This window comes from Thunnus albacares, chromosome 16 (assembly GCF_914725855.1).
Source record: "Thunnus albacares chromosome 16, fThuAlb1.1, whole genome shotgun sequence".
Classification (NCBI taxonomy): domain Eukaryota; kingdom Metazoa; phylum Chordata; class Actinopteri; order Scombriformes; family Scombridae; genus Thunnus; species Thunnus albacares.
Window position 1 is genome coordinate 29,363,988 of NC_058121.1, and position 25,744 is coordinate 29,389,731.

The 25,744-nt window shown below is 40.0% G+C and overlaps 2 protein-coding genes across 4 annotated transcripts in view; one reads left to right on the forward strand and one right to left on the reverse strand.

Annotated features, from left to right (window-relative positions):
* The first annotated feature begins 3,402 nt into the window (after positions 1–3,402).
* On the forward strand, positions 3,403–8,787 carry id2b (inhibitor of DNA binding 2b). Its single transcript, XM_044376451.1, has 3 exons — positions 3,403–3,943; positions 6,388–6,451; positions 7,258–8,787. The coding sequence occupies exons 1-2, from the start codon at positions 3,578–3,580 to the stop codon at positions 6,445–6,447; spliced, it is 426 nt and encodes a 141-aa protein (XP_044232386.1). The 5' UTR covers positions 3,403–3,577; the 3' UTR covers positions 6,448–6,451; positions 7,258–8,787.
* A 1,878-nt stretch (positions 8,788–10,665) lies between these two features.
* kidins220b (kinase D-interacting substrate 220b) overlaps positions 10,666–25,744 on the reverse strand; it is a 28,548-nt gene continuing 13,469 nt past the window's right edge. The window contains exons 17-30 of one of the 3 annotated variants that reach the window (XM_044376328.1): positions 25,508–25,744; positions 25,156–25,296; positions 23,675–23,912; positions 23,022–23,110; positions 22,207–22,351; positions 21,882–22,044; positions 21,470–21,648; positions 20,372–20,607; positions 19,157–19,270; positions 17,754–17,783; positions 15,864–16,001; positions 15,660–15,758; positions 13,967–14,197; positions 10,666–13,671 (exon numbers count right to left, since the gene is read on the reverse strand). The exon at positions 25,508–25,744 is cut by the window's right edge and continues 53 nt beyond it. In XM_044376328.1, the coding sequence (XP_044232263.1) occupies positions 12,454–13,671; positions 13,967–14,197; positions 15,660–15,758; positions 15,864–16,001; positions 17,754–17,783; positions 19,157–19,270; positions 20,372–20,607; positions 21,470–21,648; positions 21,882–22,044; positions 22,207–22,351; positions 23,022–23,110; positions 23,675–23,912; positions 25,156–25,296; positions 25,508–25,744 (3,258 nt within the window). In that variant the 3' untranslated portion in view covers positions 10,666–12,453. The remainder of the gene's footprint in view (positions 13,672–13,966; positions 14,198–15,659; positions 15,759–15,863; positions 16,002–17,753; positions 17,784–19,156; positions 19,271–20,371; positions 20,608–21,469; positions 21,649–21,881; positions 22,045–22,206; positions 22,352–23,021; positions 23,111–23,674; positions 23,913–25,155; positions 25,297–25,507) is intronic. The other 2 variants (XM_044376329.1, XM_044376330.1) reach the window with 2 other exon arrangements.

The window sequence follows — 25,744 nt, forward strand, 5'->3', positions numbered from 1 at the left end:
GTTATCAGGCTGTGAGGTTGTAGAAACAGGAGGAGGAAGCTGCTGTCTGTCACACAGAGAGCACAAACAGCAGCACAGATACAGTTTATCAGAGGAAAACAAATAATCTGAACAGTGTCAAGTAAAAGAACAGACTGGTTCAGTCTGGTGACTCCAGATCATTTAGCTCTTCATCATCTGATGAACCAGTCCAGTCTGAGCTCCTGGTCCTGGTGTTGAGGAGCGACTCTGTTTTAATAGTTTTAGTTTCTGAGCTCATTAGTTGTAAAGCTGTGTTTTTATCAAACTGAGAGACATGTCGTATTATTCCATCATAGGAATACAGTCATTATTTTCTTTAATAATCCATTGATTGATCAGTGCTGATCATTATTCTCTGAAGCCCAAGTGAACATATTCAGATGACTCGTTTTGTCACAAACACAGAGATGTTGAGTTTACTAAACTGGAAAACTAGCAAATATTCACATGTGAGAAGCTGCTGCCAGAGAATTTTTTGGCATTTTTGCATAAAAAAATGATTTAAACTATTGATCAAATATCAAAATGGTTAGTGATTAATTTTCTGTAGGTTGACTGATCAATGAATCACCTGATTTTACTTGTCTCATTGTTACATCATAATTTTGCTTTGCTCATGTAAAGCATCTTGTTTTATATTTAGTTTTTTGAAATTTAACCACATACGTTCAACTGAGGTCGGAACCTCTTTTGCAGTGTAGACTTGAGCATAAAAACTTCCAGAAAGTTCAACTTTATTTGTCATTTGTGTAGAAAAACATGTGAATCTGTACAACGATATGCATCAGATGAGGCTCCGGACAGTAACGCAGGAATAATACAATGTAAGAATAACAACAAAAACTACAGCAGAGAAAGAATTTACAGTATTAAAGTAGATAAACCTGTGTATAAATAAATAAATGATAGGTGTTACAGTAACAATACTACATGCTGTTAGTATGGAGTATATACAGCATAAACTAGGTAACAATGGTATGGAAGTTAAATAAGAACAAAATCACAAAAACAATTAACAATATTAGGATGGCTAAAATGAATTCAGCCAGTTATCAGATTCCTCAGTGATGCTATATATTTTATTTTAAAAAAAGGAGTTTATTCATTTTACTTTATTGTTTAACCCGGGACAGAGCGGTACATCAGACGTGTTGAGGGAAAGGTCAGAGTGTCGTCTGATTGGACGGTGAGAGGCTGATTCATTACAGCTGAAGAGCTGTTCAGCATCAGTCCAGCTGTTCTCTTACAAGCTGATGATGACTCCACTTTGTGTTTTATCGTCATTCATATGAAAATCAGTGATTATACTCAGTTCTTGAGACGAGCTGATTTACATGGAAAACAAGTGATGGTGAATACAGGAGGAGGTGACCTCTGACCTCCTCTGGCTAATAAATACATGAAATGAGACAAACACTGAGGAAAAAAGACATAAAGGTGCCTTTTAATTCCCTTAAAACCTTCCTGTCTGACAGCTTTCAACTCTGTAATCTGAATTTAAATTTAAAATGTGTTTTGCGGATGAAAATGTTGGAAATTAATACGAAAGATGGTGTCATAGAAATTAAGCAACAAGTTAGCATCTAAGGCTAATTCAAACAGCTGTAAATGTACAGTACCCCTCCAGCTGCGTCGCAGTAAAATACTTCCAATGAATTTGCAGTAAATACTTCCAGCTGCATCACAGTAAAATACTTCCAGCTGCGTCGCAGTAAAATACTTCCAGCTGCTTCGTAGTAAATACTTCCAATGAATTTGCAGTAAAATACTTCCAGCTGCATTGCAGTAAAATATTTCCAGTGAATTTGCAGTAAATACTTGCTCCTACTTCGCAGTAAAGTTGAACTCAGTGTAAATAGTATGCAAGTGTGGACAATTACAAACATGTATTCAGTTTGAATGAAAGAACTTTATTAGCTGTGAATCCGCAGACGAACGTGGATGATAAAAGACAAGAATGTGGTGATGAAGAGCGACACGCAGTTGGTTTGCAGCAATTAATGTGACAACAGTCTCATTCAGCAGCATGACGACACGCAGCAGGCGGAGGAACGCTGCCTTCCTCTGAGAGTTTTACGAGTCAGACTGTAAAAGAGTAAATTACATGTTTCCCTGAGAGCTGCATGATTCTGAAATCAAACTGCAGCAACATGTCAGAAATAAAACAGTGGCTGAGTGTTTATTACATTTAAATATATCTCAACCACAGCGGAGGAATCTTCATGGACGGGAACACGTGAGGCTCGTTGGAAGATATTGTAGCTGGAAGAAAGTAAAAAAAATAAAAAACAATCAGTTCTAAGTCTGAAGATGTGTGCATGTTGTTCTGTATCTCTGGGTTTGGTGAAGTTTTTACAATTATGAAAAGCTCAACATTTGTTTGTTTAGAGAATCTGTTTGTTGAGAGTAAAGGACGATATATGGACTAAACCAAAACTGGGTATTTTTATGATGATAACCACTGGACTAAACTAGCTAACTGTATATAAAGTAGTGTAAACTAGCTCCACCTCCAGCAGCTACAACAGTAACATGCTGCTCTAACACTGATGCTTCACTATTAATAATCTAATGATGTCATATATAATAATATATCAGTCAGAGGGACCAAACCACTACTTTTACTGCAATACTTTAACTACATCAAGCTCATAATACTTATGTACTTTTACTGCAATACTTTAACTACATCAAGCTCATAATACTTATGTACTTTTACTGCAATACTTTAACTACATCAAGCTCATAATACTTATGTACTTTTACTGCAATACTTTAACTACATCAAGCTCATAATACTTATGTACTTTTACTGCAATACTTTAACTACATCAAGCTCATAATACTTATGTACTTTTACTGCAATACTTTAACTACATCAAGCTCATAATACTTATGTACTTTTACTGCAATACTTTAACTACATCAAGCTCATAATACTTAGTAGTATTACATAGTATTTTTACTTTGCTCTATTGATACTTTTACTGCAGTAAAGGATCTGAATACTTCTTCCACTACTGCTGCACATAACTGCAATTTTCACTTGTACTTAACTTGAGTATTTACATTTCATGCTACTAATAATTCACTACGTTTATATAATAATCTAATTAGTTGGATTAAAGTCTTACATTAAAGTATAAAGTAGGATTTTTACTTGTATTTTTACGTTGAGTTGTTGCTGCTTTTACTGAAGTAAAGGATCGATCAGACTGTAGAGCTGAGTCTGTCTCACAAAGACATTTAGAGAAATATTCTTGTTTTTTCTTGTTTGTTTTGATTGAAATGAGTCCAACATGTTTCTTTAGACAAGAATCCACCTCAGCTCGCGTGAACAGGTGAGTGACGTCAGGTGGCAGCCAATGGGCGTGCAGCTCAGCCTGCAGCAGCTCTATAAGAAGCTCAGTCATCGCGTTGAGCTGTTACTGAAGATCTCTGCCGATGATGTGTGAAGGCTGTCCCGGGGTATCTGCTGCTGTCGGGTCGGTGTTTACCGGGCGGGCGGAGGACGCTTTTCTCATGTGAAGCTGCAGTTCAGCGTCCTTCAGGCGACATGAGAGCCGCGAGCCCTGCGCTGTGTGCGGGCAGGAGACGGAGCTTCCCCCGGAACAAGAGCTCGGCGGCGGCGGAGGCGCAGCCGCGGGTCCCGGTGCTCCTGCTGCGGGACATGGACCTGTGTTACCGGCTGCTGCGGCAGCTGGTGCCCGGTCTGCAGGCCGGACGGACCGCCAGCAGGGTGGAGATCCTGCAGCACGTCATCGACTATATCCTGGACCTGCAGACCGAGCTTGACTCCTCCTGCCCGGCCGGAGCCCGCGGGGAGCAGCGGGAAGAGGAGAGGAGCTGTGACCGGCTACAGCAGCGCCTGCAGCGGCCACACAGCGGCCGGACTCCCGGGAGCAACTTCCTCACCTGCCAGGTAGGAGACAGTGTTACAACTCCGCTGTGTCTGAGTATTGATCAGGTATTGATAGCTGATTTGGTCTCGAGGTCTTGCTCTGTGTATGTGTGTATTTTTATTTTATTAAAAGCAAAAAGTTTCCAGTAGTTTTCACAGCTTCAGTTAATAATCAGGATTTAGTTTTTAAATTTCTGTGTTCAGTTTTTGTTGGTATGATGATGATGATGATGATGATGATGATGATTGATGATATATAGGTAATAGTCATGATATTATGATATATACAGTATATTCAGTTTGCCTTCAGATATTAAATCTACCCTCAAATATTTTGAATGAAAACAGCAAATCGTCACATTTTAACCTGAAACCAGAGAATATTTTGCATTTTTGTTTGAAAATTACTGAAACGATGAATAAAATCGTTGCTGATAAACTTTCTTTTGATCAATTAATCGACTAATCTTTGCAGCTGAAATCCACAACACATGAGAGTGGATCTGATGTGGTTTTTGTTGGAGGAAAAAACTGTGAAACCTCTTTTTTTTTCCTGTTTTCACAAATCTGAAACTGGATTTGTTCTGATGTTCAGTGATCAATCAGCAGAGAAACTTTCTGTTAACTTACACTGGAAACTCCTATATCGCTATAACTATCACTATATATCACTATAACTATCAATATAGCTATCACTATATATATCACTATGACTATCACTATATATCACTATAGCTATCACTATATATTGCTATAACATCACTATATATCACTATAACTATCACTATATATCGCTATAACATCACTATATATCACTATAGCTATCACTATATATATCACTATGACCATCTCTATATATCACTATGACCATCACTATATATCACTATGACTATCACTATAACTGTCACTATATATCACTATAAATATCACTACAGCTATACATACATACATATATCACTATAGCTATCACTATATATATCACTATGACCATCACTATATATCACTATAGCTATCACTATATATATCACTATGACCATCACTATATATCACTATAGCTATCACTATATATCGCTGTAACCATCATTATATATCACTATAGCTATCACTATATGTCACTATAGCTATCACTATATATCGCTGTAACCATCACTATATATCACTATAGCTATCACTATAGCTATCACTATGACTATCACTATATATCACTATAGCTATCACTATATATCGCTGTAACCATCACTATATATCACTATAGCTATCACTATATATCACTATAGCTATCACTATATATCGCTGTAACCATCACTATAGCTATCACTATATATCGCTATAGCTATCACTATAAATATTACTATAACTATCACTGTATATCACTATGACTATCACTATAACTATTACTATATATCACTATAAATATCAGTATATATCACTATAACTATCACTATATATCACTATGACTATCACTATATATCACTATAACTATCACTGTATATCACTATGACTATCACTATATATCACTATGACTATCACTATAAATATTACTATAACTATTACTATATATCACTATAACTATCACTATATATCACTATAAATATCAGTATATATCACTATGACTATCACTATATATCACTATGACTATCACTATATATCACTATGACTATCACTATATATCACTATAACTATCACTATATATCACTATGACTATCAGTATCTATCACTATAACTATCACTGCATATCACTACAACTCTCACTCTATTTCACAATAACATCAGTATATATCACCATAACATCACTTTAATTATCACTATGTATCACTATAGGTATCACTATAACATCACTATAATTATCACTACGTATCACTATATTCGTCATCACAGCTCTGGCTGAAATGCCTCCTCATCACTTCTATATTTCCTGTTTATATTATTATTTTATGGTGTTTTATTTAATATTATTGTCATTACAATTGTAATTGTGCTTTTATTTAGTGTCATATATGCACTTCCATATATTTTGCACGTTTTTATATTTGTTGTTTGTTCTTTTACTGGCACTTAATCTGCTTTACATGAGCTCCTCTCTTTTATTTGCATCTTATTTGTTTATATGTTTGATTATTTCTTTTACTTTGAGTTTTGAATTCTCATGTGTTTTATGAGCTCAGTGCTGCTTGATACATGAGCTCTAATGTTCCTTCTTACCTGGAAAGCATTTTGTGTGTTTGCTTGAAATAAATACAATTATTATTATTAAATGTCTGTGAGAAAATGCTGATCTATGAGATTAACATTAGATATTTATTCAGTCACGTAAAGAAAACTAAAACTTTGATGTGTGAACTGAGACTCCAGCAGGTTAAAGAGAGACGGAGGTTTGAGTTCTGCTTCAGGAAATATTGATTGATAATCTCCTTGTTGATTAACTGCAGGATTTATTGACCTCACGACTCTTTCTGTCTCCTCAGTCCAACGACTTCCACAAAAAAGACTCAGAGGACGAAGAGAGACGAACTCTGCTGCACTAATGAGGTGAGAACACACACACACACACACGTTTGTCTTTCTGTACTTGTGAGGACCCTCAATGACATAATTCATTCCTGATTCTCTCGACCATAAAAGTTTCAAAATTTTTTAAGTGAGTCTTAACCCAACAGTCAGGAACCAAAATGAACATTAAAGCTGTTTTTCTTGCTGTAATCATTCCTCCTGTTCATACTGACCATTAGGAGATCCCTTCATAATGACCTTACAATGGAAGTGATGGAGGACAAAATCCACAGTCTGAAGCTAATATGAAGCTTCAGCGTCCAAATGAGTCAAATCAAGTAGATATCTTTCAACGTTACAGTCTTTTTAGTGCCAAAGTTCCTCTTTTTGTTACTATACTTCCACCTGCAGCTCAACAGGGAAACACTGTCCGAGGAAACACAAAGAGGGAATTTGATGCTAAAAAGACTGTAAATGTGTCAGATATCCACTTGATATGACTAACTCAGACTGCTGAAGCTGAATAGAAGCTTCACACAGACTTTTAAATGACTGTGTGGACACACTGTGGATTTTGGCCTCCATCACTTCCATTGAAAGCACATTTGAAGGATCTTTTAATATCCAGTATGAACAGGAGGAATGACTGCTGGTTTAACACACACTGGAATAATTATGAACTCGTCCTTTAATCTTAAAACAGAGTCTGAGGACCAGCAGAAATATCCTCACAGCGATGGTTTCTACTAAAATTCAGGCTGCAGATTCATCCTGAATGTTTCCACCGTCTTCGTCACTGAATTCTTCTTCTGTTTGACTTTTTTCTTTCTTTAAACTTGCTGCAGGAGCAGACGACCGGACTGTTTTATTTGTCTCGCTGTGGAGACGACGGTGTTTCCTGCAACCAGCTGGAGGATTTGTTCATCCTAAAGCATCAACACGGACGACTCGATGAGTTGATGAAGAAGAAACGTCATTTAGACCTGACGAGACTAAAACAGCACGTTGGGATTATTTTTCTTCATCAGGATGTTTTTTTTTTTTTTTAAAGTTTTGTTTTGGTATTTTTTACCTTCTCTGACAGGCGACAGTGAAGATCGACAGGAAACCATCAGGGTCTCTACGGTGGTCTTCATCACATCATCAGTGTCCTGATAAAGACTCATAAGTGTTAAAACTCCTCGAGGAAACGTTGCAGCTAGAATCTGCTGAGTCATTCTTCTTACATCAGTTTAGAGCTGAACGTTGTGACTTCTGCACCTGAGATTTTATTTTGACAGACTCCAGCACAGCAGCACTTCCTGCAGAACTGTCATAATAAAAGCCAAACAGACTCGTCAACATCAGTGAATGTAAATGAAACTCTTCTGCTCGTCTAACATGACGTCTGACGATAAAACTGTTTTCAGCTCACATTTTAAAGTGTAACTTCACCCCCAGGTCTGAGCTGAGGGGGGGGCAGGAGCTGCTCAGTGACGTCCGCTGGCCAGAGAAGAATGATGATGATAATAATAATAATAATAATAAGATGAAGACAAACAGTGTGACGATATTTAAACAAGCCAGAAGTTGTCTTTAAATGATCCTGTTTGTGTTTAACTTGCTTTATTTTCACCCTCTCAAACGGTCGACTCTACGTTAGCATCGTTCCCGCCTTTTTCAGGGCTGATTTTACAGCAGATGACACGTTGAGCCGTTTCAAAATGAATTCCTCATGAAATGCAGATTTTTATTAATTTGGTGTCAGTGTCAATATTAACAGTACAGTCATATCATTTAGTTTACAGCTCAAAACACACGTTTTAGTGTGCAGTAGCTCTTCAAAGATTTGAACGCTGCCACCACAGGATGAGGAAACATGCACTACTTTGCCTCTTCAAAGTAAAAGTCTGGAGAAATGGTGCCTTGTTTGAAATCTGTAACATGTTTTTTAAAATTTTCTAATGAGGCTTTTTTGGCCGATACGGCAGGTGATTTATGATAATAAATAATACAAACAATAATAAAACTCATTCTGCAAAACCAAACACACACTTTTATTTTGACAGGTAGTAGAAACTTCCTGTTTGTTGTGGCAGAATCATCCGTTTCCTCAATGTTTCCTCAACGTTAGCTGAATGTTGATGCATCTGTTATTGTTTTGAAAAGCCTGCTGGAAGTGCAGTTTGTTTGCTCTTCAGTAATTTTCCTGCAGACAAACTCTTATTCTGAAAACACAGCACTTACCTGACCTTTATTGTGACAGGTCGCAGAATGCGTTTCCTGTTCTGATGAAAGTTTTGATTATAAAAAGTTTCTGTTTTTACATTGTCCAGAAAAACTGAACTCTGTTGTAAACTTTACTTTTATACATTAAAATGTGTTAAAACATGAAACTGTCGACTTTTTAATTTATCATTTTATACATTTATATTTTATCTCACATTCAACATCTCACATGTTCTTTCAGCTTCATCGCGATTTGAATCTGTGTTTGTACGTTTGACATTTTTGCACCAATGATTCGATTTTAGTCTCGAAAACAAAACTGATTTAACTTGATATCAAAGAAAAGCTGAAACTGTCTGAAAGCTCCAAAATATGAAATCTTCAGCCTCCCTGTGAAGGACAATAACTCCATAAACAGATAAATAATAAACTCTCTGCTTTCTAAGAGCTTCAGTACGGATTAACCCTCAGTTTAATAATGAATGACGGTGTTTCTGAATGAAAAACAGATTTGGTATAAAGACTCATTACGAGAAATAGAAGTCAGAACATGAACCGGATGTAAGAAACTGAAGGACGAACGATTCAGAACATCTGAAGTATTTCAAACGACCAGCTGAGTTTTCATGTTATTCTTGTGTTCAGTAGTTGAAAGTATCTCAGATCAAGGTTCACTTACTCACTCTTTCAGGAGCTTTCGACCCGCGATCACACGGTCTCCATCATGTAAAATACAGACACTCAAAGTTCCCGCGTGTCTGGAGGACGTTTGTGAGTGTGTGAGATGGTCAAAAGCTCCGGAACCACAGAGAGTAAACGGACCTTGAGTTGAGATTGTTTTGTCATTAAAGAGGTTTTTGTTATTATCTTTTATTTCAGCTCCTCATGAATCCATCAGATTAGTTAAATCCTGCTCTCGTCTCAGACGGTGATGAATTGGCGCCTCCTGGTGGTGAAAGTCTGTCAACATTAAAATATGTTTTTATGGAAGAAGTTTAAAGTCATTAAACATGTTTGTTCTTCTTCTCTGTGCAGAGTTTGTTTTCAAAGTTTCTCTGAGCTCTAAGGGTTTTAATAGTTTTTAATAAGTTAATTGTACTTTTTTTTTTTTAGGAAAATGTTACATATACACATATTATTCCAAGTGTAGAGTATTTTTTTAGTGTATCGAACATTTTCAGCTGTTTTTCCAGCCAGTTCTTACATAACAAATACAGGCAGCTGTTGCTGTTGACTGATTGTGGTATTTGAAATATTGGCTGCGTCCATAAATATAGTAGTATGTAGTATATGTAGTATCCTACATTTACAGTGAAGGAGGAGACGTCTGGTGTCCAGCAGGAAAACTTTACAATCAACAATATTTACAGACAGATTCTGGGTTTTTACATGAAGGAGAAGGAGGAGATGATGATGTTTTTAGAGTTTTAATAAGATAATTGAACTTTATTTGTAAAAATAATATCAGTCACAAATGATTAAAAGCAGATTATTTATATGTGTCTTCATGTCTGGAGCAGAACTTTGAAGTTTTTTATTTAATTACTGTAGAACTTCTCCTCAGGAGGCTTTAATATCATTTACAACAGTTCCTCCATCTTTAGAGCCTCGTTAAGACATGAAAAACTCTTTATTAAAATATGGCCTCAATAATCACTGAGATTTGATTTGACTGACACATAACTAACAGAACGCTCTCACATGTTCACTATAACGAAGTATTCACATAATAAACTAGTTTAATAGATATTAAATCAAATAGATGTATAATAGTTTTGTATTAAGATGCACTAGTGGTGTTTAAATGCACACAACAAACATATAAAACTTATGATTAATAATTAAATGAGCTCCAGCAGTAAAATACTGTTTACATGTTAATACATCAACAGTGAGATAATACACAGACCACTGTGCTTAATGAGTACTTCTACTTTGGTGATAATACTTCTGTAATACTTTTACACCGTGGTTATGAACGTGATGACATCATCCGTCTAGATCATTAAATGTGATCAGATTGAAAAAAAGAGTCAGGAAGCAGCTTCAACGTTTAACATCCAGTTTATTCGTTTTAGTGAAGGACAGCAGATGACGAGTTTAACGATCAAAGATGTTAACGAGCACTGAGACACAAACTATCAAACAACATCAACATCAACATGCAGCTTCATGCAGGAAACATGAAAACACTCAGAACTGATACTGAAGTTACATCTGAACCACAAAATCAATTAGGATCAAATTCTCATTGTTAACAATATTTTTTATATGTTTGTTTAAAATTTGAATATCAGCTGATTATCAGTGTGGCTTTAATCCAGAAACAAACTGCAGACTGAACTTTGTTATAATTCATCTTCAGATTTATTTCATTTTACACGAAAAGAACAAAAAAACTTCCACCAGTTTTCTCTAAAAATGTTCTGAAGTCTGATTATTATTTTTTAAGAGACTCTCTCATTATCAAGAAGACAACAGCTGCTGAAACTCATTTACTTTACTGATAAACTGAAGATGAGTTCAATTTAAAAAGGTGTTCAGACTCTCAAGGCAAACATCTCATTTTATAATAATTTAATTCAACGAGACAAATAAATGATGTGACGCCTTCGTAAATCGATTATTTTGTTGTTTTTTGTTGTTGTTGTTCCACGTTGATGTTCAGCTGATTCAACACAAACTTCACTGAGAAAAAATATTAATTTTACTGCAGTTCTCAGTTTCGGCTCTTAGTGAAAACACGACGGTGAAACACGATCACTGATTTGTTCATTTGGCTCACAGTGTAAATAAAGAACTACATCTAAACTAGAAACAGTTTTCTGCATCTACACAGTGAAAAAACACAAACGTTGTAAACTGATACGAGTTTAACGACTAGTTAACACTGATTACTGACCAGTTTCCCACCCTGAAGTCACTTATCTCTAGTTTTACTTCTCAAACTTTAATTTAGAACATCGATGTGAAGAATTTCTGTCCTGTTTTTTTTTCTCTGCTAATGTTTTAACATCACAAACGTGACGTTTTCAGTCTGTGGGAAACTGCAGCAGCACGTCGGCCTCCAGGTTCAGAGTCATGAAGATTTTAATAAACAACGATGATGATTAAGTTTAACTGGGTCAAAGTTCTAAAACAACTAAACTAAATGACAGGATTACATGTTTTAAATGACTAAAACTGCCTGAAGGAAAATTAAAGACGCCAAAATTAAAACTAATTAAATGATCTATAACCAAATGATGAGTATGTTGAGTGAAGTATTTCTGTTTCTGTTTTGTTTTGTCGTATCAGAGGGTTCGGTTTATGTTAGAAGATGTTTTTCTAATCTGATGCTTTTTGGATTACAGTCGTCAGATTTTTAGACCTAACCTAAAAAATAAGAGGCGCTGTGCTACGATCTGTGATGTAAAAGTGTTTCCTGGAGGCGACAAATCACGTCACAACATGCAGCTGAGCGTCTAGTTAGAACAAAGAGCTTCGGGTTCATCTACTGGCTACAGCTGAGCGCATGCATCTAACACCAACAACCACCGACTGATAATCACACTACAGACTAAAACTACCGGCCCACCAGCAGCCGCTCGTCACTTCTGAAAACATTCTGTCATATTATCGACTGTTAAACTGGTTTTATAGTTTAAAGTCTGAAATATTAAAATTTTTAGCCAAACAGCTGACGTCTAACTTTTAAGTGTTTGATTTGTCACTGGTTTTCCCGACTGCTGGACACTGGTCTGAAACCTGGCTTCTGACTGGTTCAGAAGGTTTGAGAAGAGGCTCCTGGTGGGCTCTCAGTGCTCTCTGTATCTCCCCGGGTCACTGTGAGGTCACAGGATACTCTCCCGCTCCTCGCCGAAGGTGACGGTGTCGGACGACACGGCGCAGATCTCTGGCGGGTCTCCGGGTTTCAGCCCCCTCTTCAGGTGAACCACTCGGACGTTCTCGTTGTTGGGCCCCGGCCTGGTGGCGGTGGTCCCGGTGGTCCCGGTGGTCCCAGAGGTGCCAGTGGTCCCAGTGGTCCCGGAGCTGGGAGAGATGATGACATCACTGGAGGAGGAAGTGGCGTTGGAGGAGGAGGTGGAGCCCTCTGCGGGCTGGCGGGGGCGGTTGCCCTGCTGGGCGTTGGTGTTATTGTTGAGCGTCACGTTGCTCGGCGTGCGGTTCAGGTTGAAGGACTTGGACGAGGGCCAGCTCTCCTCGGGGCTGCTGGCCAGCAGGCTGCATTGGTCCTCGGAGCAGATGGACATGCGGGCGACGGCCGGGTCCTGCAGGCCGCTGAGGCTGCTGGGAAGGCCGCGCTTCCTGGCCAGGCTCTCCTCGTCCAGCTCGATCAGGTTTGCCCTCTCCAGCTGCGACAGGTCGGCCTCCTCATCCTGCAGCGAGTGGTTGGGTGAGCTCTCGTTGGAACGCACGCCCGAGTCGGACGAGTCCTTCTTGTCCAGCATGGCGTCCGACAGGTAGTCCTTCCCTTTCAGTGCCAGCGAGCCACCGGGCAGTTTGGGGTCGACCACCGTCTTGCCGTCTTTCAGCAGCGGAGCGTTGTCCGACTCCTCGGACTCCTCGTCATCACTGGTCAGCTTCTGGTAGCGCAGCCCGCCGCCGGCCTTCAGCTTCAGGTCAGCGGCGCCCTGGAAAAGCCCGCCTCGCTCAGCTGAGCTCTTACGGGTCAGCAGGGACTTGGAGGAACCGTGGTCACCCTTCTCGTCCTCCTCTGTGATGGGGTCCAGAGTGTCACCGTTGGAGACGAAGTCGGAGTTGTCCGCCGCTGGCTTGCCGCCGCTCCTCTTGGTGAAGGATTTGCGTCCGTCCTGCTCACCGCCGTCCTTGCTCTTGTCCTCGGATGATGATGTCATGAACTGTCCTGGCTGAGGCTGGACAGGTTTCTCTCCGACGCCGCCGCCCATCTCCAGCTGGGCCATCTGGGCGATGTACTCCTGGTAGGCGTCGCGGTACTCGGCCTGCTGCTTGTCCGTCAGTCTTGAGATGTCGTTGGAGGACTCCTGAGAGTTGAGGCTGGTCATGCTGGCGGTGCGGTGAGGGCCACCCTGAGGACGGACACAAAGAAGAGTTTGTCAGCTGTTGGACTCTGTATTCAGCACCCAGAGTGACATCCAAACCCCAAAACATTAAGTTTATAGTGACAGAAAACAGAAAAGAGCAGCAACTCCTCACTTTGGAGAAACTGACACCAGAGAATATTTGGTTTTATTTCTGACTTGACAAGAAACCAAACGTCTTGTGGAGATTCAGTCCAGTCATTTCCAGCTGAAGAAGAAATTGTATCACAAATATAAAAATCCTGAATGTAAATAAATCACAAAAACATCAACGCTTATTTACCATCCACTGCATGTTTCCGTGTCGCTGCGTTTCGTCCAGCCCGACAGTGCTCAGCTCCTCGAAGCTCAGGTTGAAGCTGTACATCGGCGACGCGTCTGTGTTGGCGGCGCCGGCGTGGGGCGGAGCCACGGCACGCCTTCCCGCCTCCGTGTGACCACCCACGACGCTTCCTGTCTCACTGGCGGCTTCCTCATGCAGCACCTGGCTCTCAATGTGACGCATATCCAGAACCTGCAGAGAGGTAAAGTTTTAGACCGAAGCAGTTCGAAGTCAACATGTGGAGGTCAAAAACAAACTGAGAAACATCAAACACCAGAATATTTAAAAACACAGAAATGTACAAACATGTTCATAAAGTTACTGCATTTATTTGAAAATGTTGAGCTCAATCTTGACCTTGGAAACCACAGTTGTCTCCATGACAACTGACCAAACTCCTGCACTACAGATTTTTTTTTTAATCAAACTAATTTAAAAAAAGTGAATTTTTAAACTTTATTTTGAATATTTTTCCATATTCCATAATCGTCATTAAAAACGTGACTCTTCAACTAATGTTAGCATGTCATACAACCTGTAGAATCCTTTATGTTACCAGAATGTGTTGAAGTCCTTTCCAATTAACATGCTAATGTTTGTTTGCTAATGTTGTTCTTGTACGTTTTGTTCAAGCTGTAGTTGTTGTACTTTAGTTTTATACATAAAGATGTTAAGATGTCTTTTACGTTAGCATGTAATAACAATTAGCACGTTAGCGATCCCATGAGATGCTGAACTTGATGGAAAACAGGACGTCTTTAATGGTGACCTCACACTACGCTGCAACTAAAACATTCAACAAACTAAACTTTATTCACATCTTTGAACGCTGAAAAGATGTTTTACAGAGCAGGCTGATCCTTTCTTCACGTCCCTGAAAAAGTCTGTATTCTGCTCATCTTTCACCTCCAACTCTGATTGTGTAGTAACATTGAGAAGAAGAAGTACGAGAAAAGGAAGCTCACTGTCTCTGTTTGCTCTTTTACCTTCTAGCTTTCAGCCAAAGGTTAAACATCGACCACTCGGCAGAGTTCCTGATTAGATCGACGGTAACTTGACATGTTTTTTGTGTTTAACCTTCAGGGGATTTAATTGTTTGCGTTTGGTGCTTATTTTGTAGCATTTCTTCATTGAACTCCTGTCTGTCTCCATGTTGTTAAATGGTTGATGGACTGTGAAAACTGCAGAGACAACGATGGAAATAAGTCCAGAGCTTGATAGAGTCTGATATGTTGAGTTTTATATGTTGGTGTGTTGTCAATAAATCGAAACCACATACAGCATCAGCGACATAAAGAAACAGCATATCAGGCATTAAAACTAAGTCACACCATCATAAAATCAATCCGTATGCAGATGACACCTGATTATACTTAACAAACCCCTGAACAACTCTTCTGTCAGTCTGTAATGATCAGCTGTTATGGTGAGGTCTGTTTCTAATCACTAATCAATCACAATATTTCAATTATTTGTGATCATTATTATTATTATATTATCATGATTGATCAGCATTTTTGCTAATAGTCTGTCGCTCCACTAATCAAATATTCAACTAATAGCTATACTTTACACTGATTCAATGCATCACATTAAGGAATGAAACAATCTGATGTATTAAACACATCAGTTTTTAGTGTTTTTGTGGGCTGACCGTGGCTCTGAAGAGCTGCCAGTCTCCAAAGTTCATGTTCATCTCCTTCTTCAGCTCGTCGATGTTACACTGAGACAAAACTCTGCCGTTCACGTTGGCCTGAAAAACAAAGACGGAGAGACAAACAAATCAATTCAACACTGAAAAACTGGTGAAGAATTTTCTAACAAGGTGAAATCCAACAAACATTATTCTGTCACCGACCTTCCTGATGGTGGCGGTGTACTGTCCCAACATGCTCTGGTCGATGCCATCGATCTGCCGCACGCGCTCACAGACGGACTCTGTCGCCATGGAGCTGAGGAGGATGGGCGGAGCGCCTGACACCACGGAGGCCGAACCCTGAACACAAACACACACAGGTTAAATTCCCACGAGGGAAACACACCAGCGTTTGGAAACAAAGTATTTAAACCTTTGTTTTAGTGTTTCAGTTGGATGTACAGAAGGAACCACCTCAGTACGATCAGTGGCTCTATCATGACATTAGTGACGAGCTTCTACTCTACAGTAAATAGAACTTTTCTAGTCTTCTGGACCACTGAAAGCGCTTCACGTCACATTCACACGCTGATGGCAGAGGCTGCCATGCAAGGAGCCGACCTGCCCATCAGGAGGATCTAATCATTCACACACAGCTTTGGGGAGCAAGTTGGGGTTCAGAATCCTGCCCGATGACACTTTGACATGCGGACTGGAGGAGCCGGGGATCGAACCTCGACCTTCTGATTAGCGGACGACCCGCCCTACCTCCTGAGCCACAGCCGCCTCTGACATACATCAGTACAAAGAGACAGAAAGTCTTGAAATAATGTGACTTATGTAGATTTTGTGAGGAAGACGAGGAGTCAGACTTTCATTTATTGTGGTATTGTAAGGAAGCTGCATTATTTACATATTACAACTCATATATTTATAGTTGTCATTTAACCATAATGTTTAGTGATTTAAGGGATGATGAGGAAGGAAAAGACTTGAACAACATTATTATGACGGGAAAGCAAATATATTTAAAGCTACAAATTAAACACTAAATGTTTCAAGATGTTTTATCAGAAAAAGATGTTAATAGGAATAAAGAACAGAATTAAATTGTTGAAGGTGGGATGAAGGCTGGAGTCACAAGGGGAAAGAAAAAAAATAGAACTAAATAAAATAACATTTTATATGGAGTGCAGGTATGTGGATATGTAAATAAATATGTGTAAGCGAGTGCAGTAAATGTGATGTGTGCATGTTTGTGTATAGATATAACTATATGTATCTATATGTGTATGAAGCTACCTTTTGTTCTAATACTGCACTGTTACAACAGGAAGCACAACCTTCACTTTTCTTAAAAACTAGAACTTCAACAACAACGTTTGTTACCTTGAAAAATGAAATCAAGCTTATTGCAGAATGTTTTATGTATGAAGACATAATTAATCTGTGATCTTAAGATAACGGCCTGAAAACAAAAACAACTGGGTTCAACAAGTTATTTACTGATCTTACTTTGCTTTACTATCTTTTTAATTTTCCTTGTTGTTTAATTGGTTGTTTGACTTTATATATGTAATGTTTTAAAGCTGGTTCTCAGGTTTCTTTCTAAAGCTCGTTAAAGATCTGGTTCTTAACTCAGATAAACATGTTTTTATTCTTTAAATAAAAGGAATCAAACTCAGGTGTCGTATTAGCAACGACATCTATACTCATCACAAAGAAACAACAGTCACCGTCTGACCAGCAGGTGAAGTTTGTTATAAAATTTCACTTCTCAACATCTAAATTTAATCATTTTTCTGAGAAGGATATTTTCTCCAGTATAGAGGAGGGGTGTGATGAGGAGGTGGGGGGGGGTGTTTTAGGAAACGGGTTCAAAGGTCAAACCAAACATTTTAAAAACCAACAAGCTAATAGGTCGTCACTCAAGAGCAAATCAAACATGTCCAGCTACTCTACTGAAGCTACAGGAAGGATAGTCCAGGCAAGGTGCATGCTGGGAAATGTAGTAGGCAGAGCACTTCAGAGGGAGTTAGTCTGAAAGTAGCAGCTGTGAGGAGGACGGCAGCAAGAACAGAGAGGAAGGACACGTCAGGGAGAGATCAATACCTGCTTCCTTTTCAAAGATGAGACCTTATACTGCAGACAGACAGACAGACAGACAGACAGACAGACAGGTGAGGAATGAAACAGCTGAAACAGAGAAAACAAGACACAAACAACAAGTTCCCAGGTTTCAGAAGAAGAAGAAGAAGAGAGCAGGAAGTGAGGAGGAGGAGGAGGAGGAGGAGGCTCGGCGTCGTCACAACAGGAGAAGAAGAACGAGAGAGAAAAGTAGAAACCAAACGTTTGTGATGCTGTCGAAGGTTGAAAAATTAAAGTTTCTGAATGTTTTAAGATGTAGCGAGAAACAAACGTATGGAAGTCAAACACCGCCAAAAACAGATGAACATAAATATTCTGTTATTCATTAAACACTAAATCAAACGTTTGTCTTTGAATCTCATAAGTTTGATTTCTAAAGTCATTATGAATTTCTTAATTAAATTTAACAAATTAAATAATCTTATCATTTTAACAGCGGCTGAAATTAATAGTTGATTAATTGATTATTCCTCGATTGAGAATTAATCAATAAGTATTCTGATAATTAATTGTTTAAATCATTAAAGCATAAATGACAGATGTTAGCTGAAGTGAACATCTGAAGACATCATTATGAGATTATTATTATTATTATTATTATTATTATTATTATTGTTATTATTATTATTAGAGACCAAATGATTAAAAAATAATCAGTGGATTAACTGATAATGAAAATAATCGTTAATATCAACCCTGATGTTGAGGTCGTATCTCAAAATATTAATTCATTAAAATATTTTTATTTTATTTTTAATTATTAACTTTTCATCCACTTTTCTGGTGGAAATGAACTTCCATACAAACCTGACTGATCAGGAAATAGAAAAACTAATGAATTAATGAACTAACATGGTCGAATAACTACAAATTAATAAATGTATAAAGTTCTTAACATTTTTTAAAAAAAACAACCTGTAAATAAATGCTCATTAACATCATTTATTTTAACAGGATTTATTTTCCATTAACTTTCTCTGTATGTTTGGAGAAAGACAACAAGTCTCTCTGATGTGACGTCAATTTACTGAATATTTTCTGTTTAATTTTGTTTATTTGTTAGTTTCTAATTTGAGGTAATTTTTATGCCTTTATTGGATATTTTGACGGTGGAGAGATGCTTCAATAAAAAACATTATTGTCTTTATTTATTTAACACTTGGTTCATTCAGTCTTTATTTATTTCTCAGTGAGTCAGGTTTGTTTCTCGTTGGTGTTTCGATGTTTAATGAGTGAATCAGACAAACGTTCAGATAAAAACTCGTCATGTGACTCTGCTGGAGGACAGAAACCATAAAACAACATTTCAGGAGTTAAAACCATCTGTGACTTGATGTTAAACTGGTTCTGGTGCGTGTTGTACTTACGGCTGCGGCGTCCCGCGGGAAGCAGCTTTTAGCGAGCGGGCGTGGAGCAAGGTATGATGGGTAGGAGGCCATGAGGGGGCGTGGCAACTGGTAAAGGTGATGGGGGAAATATGGCTGAGGGAGGGGGGGGGGGGGGGGGGGGGGCAGAAAATCAAAATAATGTTCATGGTAGATGATTCAACATGAAACAATAAGAAGGAGGCAACTTAAAAAACATGAATGAATCTCTGCTGTCACACTCAGTCCCAACAGGAAGTTACATCACTACTCTGATCTGTTAAACTACAAGGTCTCATAGAAATCAACACAATAATCCTCTTCCTCAGTCTAGTTTATACTGTATATTACACAGACATCAGAATATTACTGCTGCTTTAACTCGCTCTGAGTACTTTTATATATTTATATATATATTTTATTATACACAGACGGAACACTTCCTGTTTCTGGTCATTAAATAATCACAACTTTATTGAGGAATATTCTCCACATGAACACAATAAAAACATAAAGGTTCAGATCAGCTATAAATGTAGTTAATGTGATGCTGCAGCTGATTAGTCGATTAGTTGATCAACAGAGAATTTATTGAATTAATTAATACCAGGTGTAAACAGAGCCTATGACAGTAAACTGAATGTCTTTGAGGTCTTTGGGAAACAGTGATGATCATTTTTCACTATTTTCTGACATTTTATAGACCAAACAACAACTAATCAATTAATAAAGAAAATGAAAATAATCTTTAGTTGCAAATTAACACAAACAGTGACGTTGAGGTTCTGGTTGTAATCAATAATAGTGATTAGTTTAATTAGAGTTAATGTTGGGGTTTATTAGTTAATATGTAATGTAGTTCCTGCAGGGACTGTTGAGCTCAGAGTTTATGAGGTTTTATGATGATCCGGTTAATAAAAACAATCTGAGACACAGTTGATCCGACAGCACAGAGAATAAATCAAATTAAATCATATTTAAACAGGAAATGAAACAAACGGTAAATGTTAAACTGAACCAGGAGAGCAGGTCTGTGTGACGGTGCTGATGACATCACAGCGTTACCAACCACAGAGAACAGCTGGAACATCTGCAGAGCTCACCTGCTGATAGAGTTTCCCTTCAAATAGTTAAGTATTTAATAAACTGTACCGCGGCGCCCAGCTGTTCCACCTGTCACCTGACAGGTGTGTGTGTGTGGGCGGAGCCTGGACTCACCCGGTTGTAGAAGGGGTGCTGCGGTCCGGCCATGCCGCTGTAGTAGCTGCTGTGAGGCTGCGGGGAGACTCCGCCCCCTGCCGGCTGGTTGAACGGGCCGCTGAAGGAGGCGGACGGCGAGCACGCTGACGACACCTGACTGTACACCGAGGTGGGGCGGGGCTGAGCCTCCTGCAGGGGGAGGGGCGGGTAGGTGACCCCGCCCATATTCATCTGTTCACGGGCCGCACGAACATCTGGATCAGACAGAGAGAGAAAACATCTGGATCAGAGAGAGAAAACATCTGGATCAGACAGAGAGAGAGGAAACATCTGGATTACAGAGAGGAAACATCTGGATCAGAGAGAGAAAACATCTGGATCAGAGAGAGGAAACATCTGGATTACAGAGAGGAAACATCTGGATCAGAGAGAGAAAACATCTGGATCAGAGAGAGAGAAACATCTGGATCAGAGAGAGAAAACATCTGGATCAGAGAGAGAAAACATCTGGATCAGAGAGAGAAAACATCTGGATTAGAGAGAGAGAGAACATCTGGATCAGAGAGAGAAAACATCTGGATCAGAGAGAGAGAAACATCTGGATCAGAGAGAGAAAACATCTGGATCAGAGAGAGAAAACATCTGGATCAGAGAGAGAAAACATCTGGATCAGAGAGAGGAAACATCTGGATTAGAGAGAGAGAGAACATCTGGATCAGAGAGAGAGAGAGAAAACATCTGGATCAGAGAGAGAAAACATCTGGATCAGAGAGAAAACATCTGGATTAGAGAGAGAGAAAACATCTGGATCAGAGAGAAAACATCTGGATCAGAGAGAGAAAACATCTGGATCAGAGAGAGAAAACATCTGGATCAGAGAGAGAGGAAACATCTGGATTAGACAGAGAGATAAACATCTGGATCAGAGAGAGAGAGAAAACATCTCCAGGTCCAGGTTGACGGTGCAGTATTACAGTAGTATTACAGTAGTACTGCAGTAGTATTACAGTAGTATTACAGTAGTATTGCAGTAGTATTGCAGTAGTATTACAGTAGTATTACAGTAGTATTACAGTAGTATTGCAGTAGTATTGCGGTAGTATTACAGTACTGTACCTGCGATGATCTCTCTCAGCTTGGGGTCCAGGTTGACGGTGCAGGGCAGGAAGGTGCGGATGTCTCGGGCCGTCAGGACCGGCGTTCTGGACGACAGGAAGACCTCGAAGCTGCGGACGTCTCCGTCGATCTCCAGCAGAGGCTCCACGTCTTTGGTGGTGGGGATGTTCTTCGACACTCTGACGTCAGACACACAAGAAACACATGAAATACAATAATATAAATACTCAACACGTTTCACAGAGACGTCAGAGGTCAGAGGTCAGAGGTCCAGGTGCATTGTGGGTAATGTAGGCACCAAGTTGTGACATGATTCTGGTTTGGTTTTTTTAAAAACTGTTGTTTAATGTTTGAGAGTCTGCAGCGAGTGTGACCTCTGACCTCTGATATGACACTAAGTGTGACCTCTGACCTCTCGTAGACGGTCTTGAGCGTGGCCTGGTCGGGGACTCCGTCGGTCTCCTCCAGGTACAGGATGAGCCAGGACGTCCTGTAGGGCCACTGCTCCGTCAGGTTGATCCAGGACGCCAGGCGGTCCCAGTTAAAGCTGATCTGATTGGCTCTCAGCAGACGACCTGCAGGTACAAACAGGAAGAGTCGACTTTAGAGTGACGCTGCTGGAGTTTGGAGTGTTTAAACGAACTTATCATGATGTCAGACGTCTTCTCTTTAGAGGATCGGGGCCAGAAGAGATACCCGATCAGGACATACTGGTCAATATTTATTGATCTAGTGACCTGTGACCGAGACGATGTTGAGCAGCCTCCTCATGGTCTGCGGGCTGATGTCACTGAACCAATCCTCCGTCACCAGCAGCTTCGTCAGGTCGAACGACATCTGACGAGTCACCGATCGCTGCACCTGCCGCCGCCGGTACGTGTCCTGCACACAAAGAACACCTTATCAATAAAAACTGATCGATTGATTGACTGAAACACGCTGCTGCTGCTGATTTCAATAGTTTTACTTTTCTTTGGTTTAGAGCTGCAACAATCAGTCCATTAATCAATTAATTAATTAATCGTTTTCAAAGACGAAGAGAAAAATCTGCTGGTTGTTTTTTCTTAAATGTGAAGATTTAATGATTTTCTTTGTCATGTGACATTAAACTGAATGTCTGTGGACAAAGTTGACGTCATATATTATATATTACAGAGCAAACAGCTTATTGATTAGAAAAGAAAATAATCAGGAGATTAATTGATAATGAAAACGATCTTTATTTGCAGCCTTAAAGTCAGAATCAGATCACACACACACACACACACACACACACACTCTCTCACACACACACACACACACACACACACTCTCTCACACACACACACACACACACACACACTCTCTCACACACACACACACTCTCTCTCACACACACACACATACACACACTCTCTCACACACACACACACTCTCTCACACTCACACACACACACACACTCTCTCTCACACACACACACACACACACACTCACTCTCACACACACACACACACACACACACACTCACTCTCACACACACACACACACACACACACACACACACACACTCACCCGGCGGTTCAGCGTCATCTTGCTGCCAAACTTGGTGAGTTCTCCTAAACTGTGCTGAGACAGTTTCCTGTCCAGCTCCTCATGCCAACCTGCCGACACACACACACACACACACACACACACACACACACACACACACACACACACACACACACACACACACACACAGTTATATTTCAATATAAATCAGTATGAAGTGTTTGATGATCCTCTGGCGCCATCGTGTGGTTGACTTTTGTAGTTTTGAGTGAAATATCGAACTTTATGAATTAAATTTGTTTTTTTACACGTTCATGTTCCCGACAGGATGACCTGCAGTAACTTTCATCAGATGATTTCTCAGAGTCCAAAGTGTCTTCAGCTGTTTAATCTAATCAAAAGATTTTCAGTTCATGACATAAAAGATTCAAATCTTCACATTTGAGAAGCTGCAACCAGCAGTTATCAAAATAGTAACAGATTAATTTCCTGCATGTGGACTCGTTACAGATGAATTAGAGCTGAAGAGCATCAACAACACCATGTTTTATAGAAACTCTTCATATTCTGTTATTTACAGAATCATCTGTGATGTCATCAGTATATAATATCAGGATTCATCCTCTGAGGAACGTGAACGTGTGAATAACATTTTGTACCACAGTAACGGTTACCGTCAGTGTTGGCGGCGTCTCCGTTGGCCGGCGCGGCGGCGCACATCTTCCTGGCGCTGGAGAGTCCTCTGCTGTTGAGGAAGACGGGCAGATGCACGATGTTCCTCATGTAGTCGTGTCCGTTGATGTTGGAGTCTCGCAGGACGCTGTTCAGGTTCTGGTTGATGGCTTTGATGATGATGTGAGGGTCACTGGCGAAGATGGAGATGAACGGACCTTTGGAGAAGAGAACGCGCACCTGCAGCACGAAACACGGGATTTAAACCAGAGTTTCAGTTCTTCAGAGATTTCCTGTTTCATCAGCGTCTGTTCTGATTAAAGCGTCTGACGTCAGGAAGAAACCTGCTGATCTGATAACAGACGAAGCAACGAGCAGCTCAGTTTGTTCACGTCTGAAATAAGATGTGCTGCAGATGTGATCTGATTTCAGTCAAAACTGTTTTACTCTTTTTTAAATCTTTTCTCATGATGATAATAATTCAATCTGTAGAAACTCAGTAATAATATCGTTCTTGTAGAAAATCACACAAATACACAGAATAGATTTGTGTCATATTACCCAGCATTCATAGGGGCTCTGACCTGCTACATGATTCATTTATTCATCTGACTTTACTTTTCGTCTGGCAGCCTGTTAGTGTTGCATTTTCTTTATGTTATTTTTTGTGTCCTCTAAATATAAATATAAATATATTCTGTTATTGTAAAATTGAAAACTAGAGATGCATGATATGCTGATATTTCCAACTCATTGTGGCCGGTTGATGCTGATATATGAACATATTATTTTCCAGCTGACTGAGGAGACTATTATACCTGCAGCATAGATTATACTAACTATGATCAAGAAAGACAATATATGAAGGAAGAACTGAGGAAGACTGGAGTTCAGGAGCTCAACATTAAAACTTTAATGAACCTGCCAAGTGGGAGCAGCAGTAGAGTTTTCATTGAGTTTATTAGACAGACAGGATTAATGTGTAGGATTTAATCTCTGGTCCACACTCCGGAGCAGAAGGTGGCGCTAATGCACCTGATACGCTGGTTGACAACCGCCGTTATAAACCAAAAAGAAGGAGGTTTTTTTTTTTTTTTTGCACAGAGTGGTACATCCTGTCAGCCGAGGTGTTTCCTATCTGTGCAGCCGAACACAGCAGCTCCTCGACGGACTGTTTCACCCTGACGGTCCCGGTGTTTCCTCCGCAGGCTGCACTTCACTCAGCTGCCCGTGACGTGCAGCCTGCGGAGGAAACACCGGGACCGTCAGGGTGATACAGTCCATGGAGGGAAGCACAGTCAGAAGGAGGAGGAGAAGGCGACATATCAGTCTCATAATCAGTAGAATTCGCAGATGCCGATATTTCATTTTAGAGCTTTTATCGGCCGATACCGATGACGTGCCGATAACATCCTGCCTCCCTACTGAAAACTGTAAATAAAGTATTAAAAAACAAGACAATCATAAACATGCGTCTCCTCACCGTGTCGAGCATCTGCAGAACTTTGTCCTGTTCGCAGGAGTCGAGTCCGTCGATGACGACCGCCAGCCTCGTCTGATGCTGCGTGAAGCCGTCGATGGTCTTCGCCATCCTCGCCATCAGCTCCACCTCGTTCTTCAGCACCTGAGGGAGGTCACCAGAGGTCACCAGAGGTCACCAGAGGTCACCAGAGGTCACGCACATTCAGGGAACGGTTTGTTTTGCGACGCATGAACTGTTATAACATCCAGATTAATGAAGACGGACTGAACATGGAAGAGTTTAGTTTGATTTGAATGTTTCAAACTAAACATCGAGCCTGATGAGCGTCAGCCGGGTGACGGCGTCCTCTCACCTTCATGAAGCCTTCGCTCTTCAGCTTGTGCATCCTGTTGGCGGCGCCGTGCAGCCTCTTCCTCTGAGAGTTCAGCACTGAATCGGTCACCTGCCACCACGTCCTGCAGTTCAGCAGCAGAGCCAAACCCACCACGCTGCCGATGGCGATCAGCACGGCGTTCACCGTACGGTTGTCCCCGTCCACCTTGAACACGGCCAGCAACGCCATGCCGGTCAGCAGACAGGCCAGCACGAA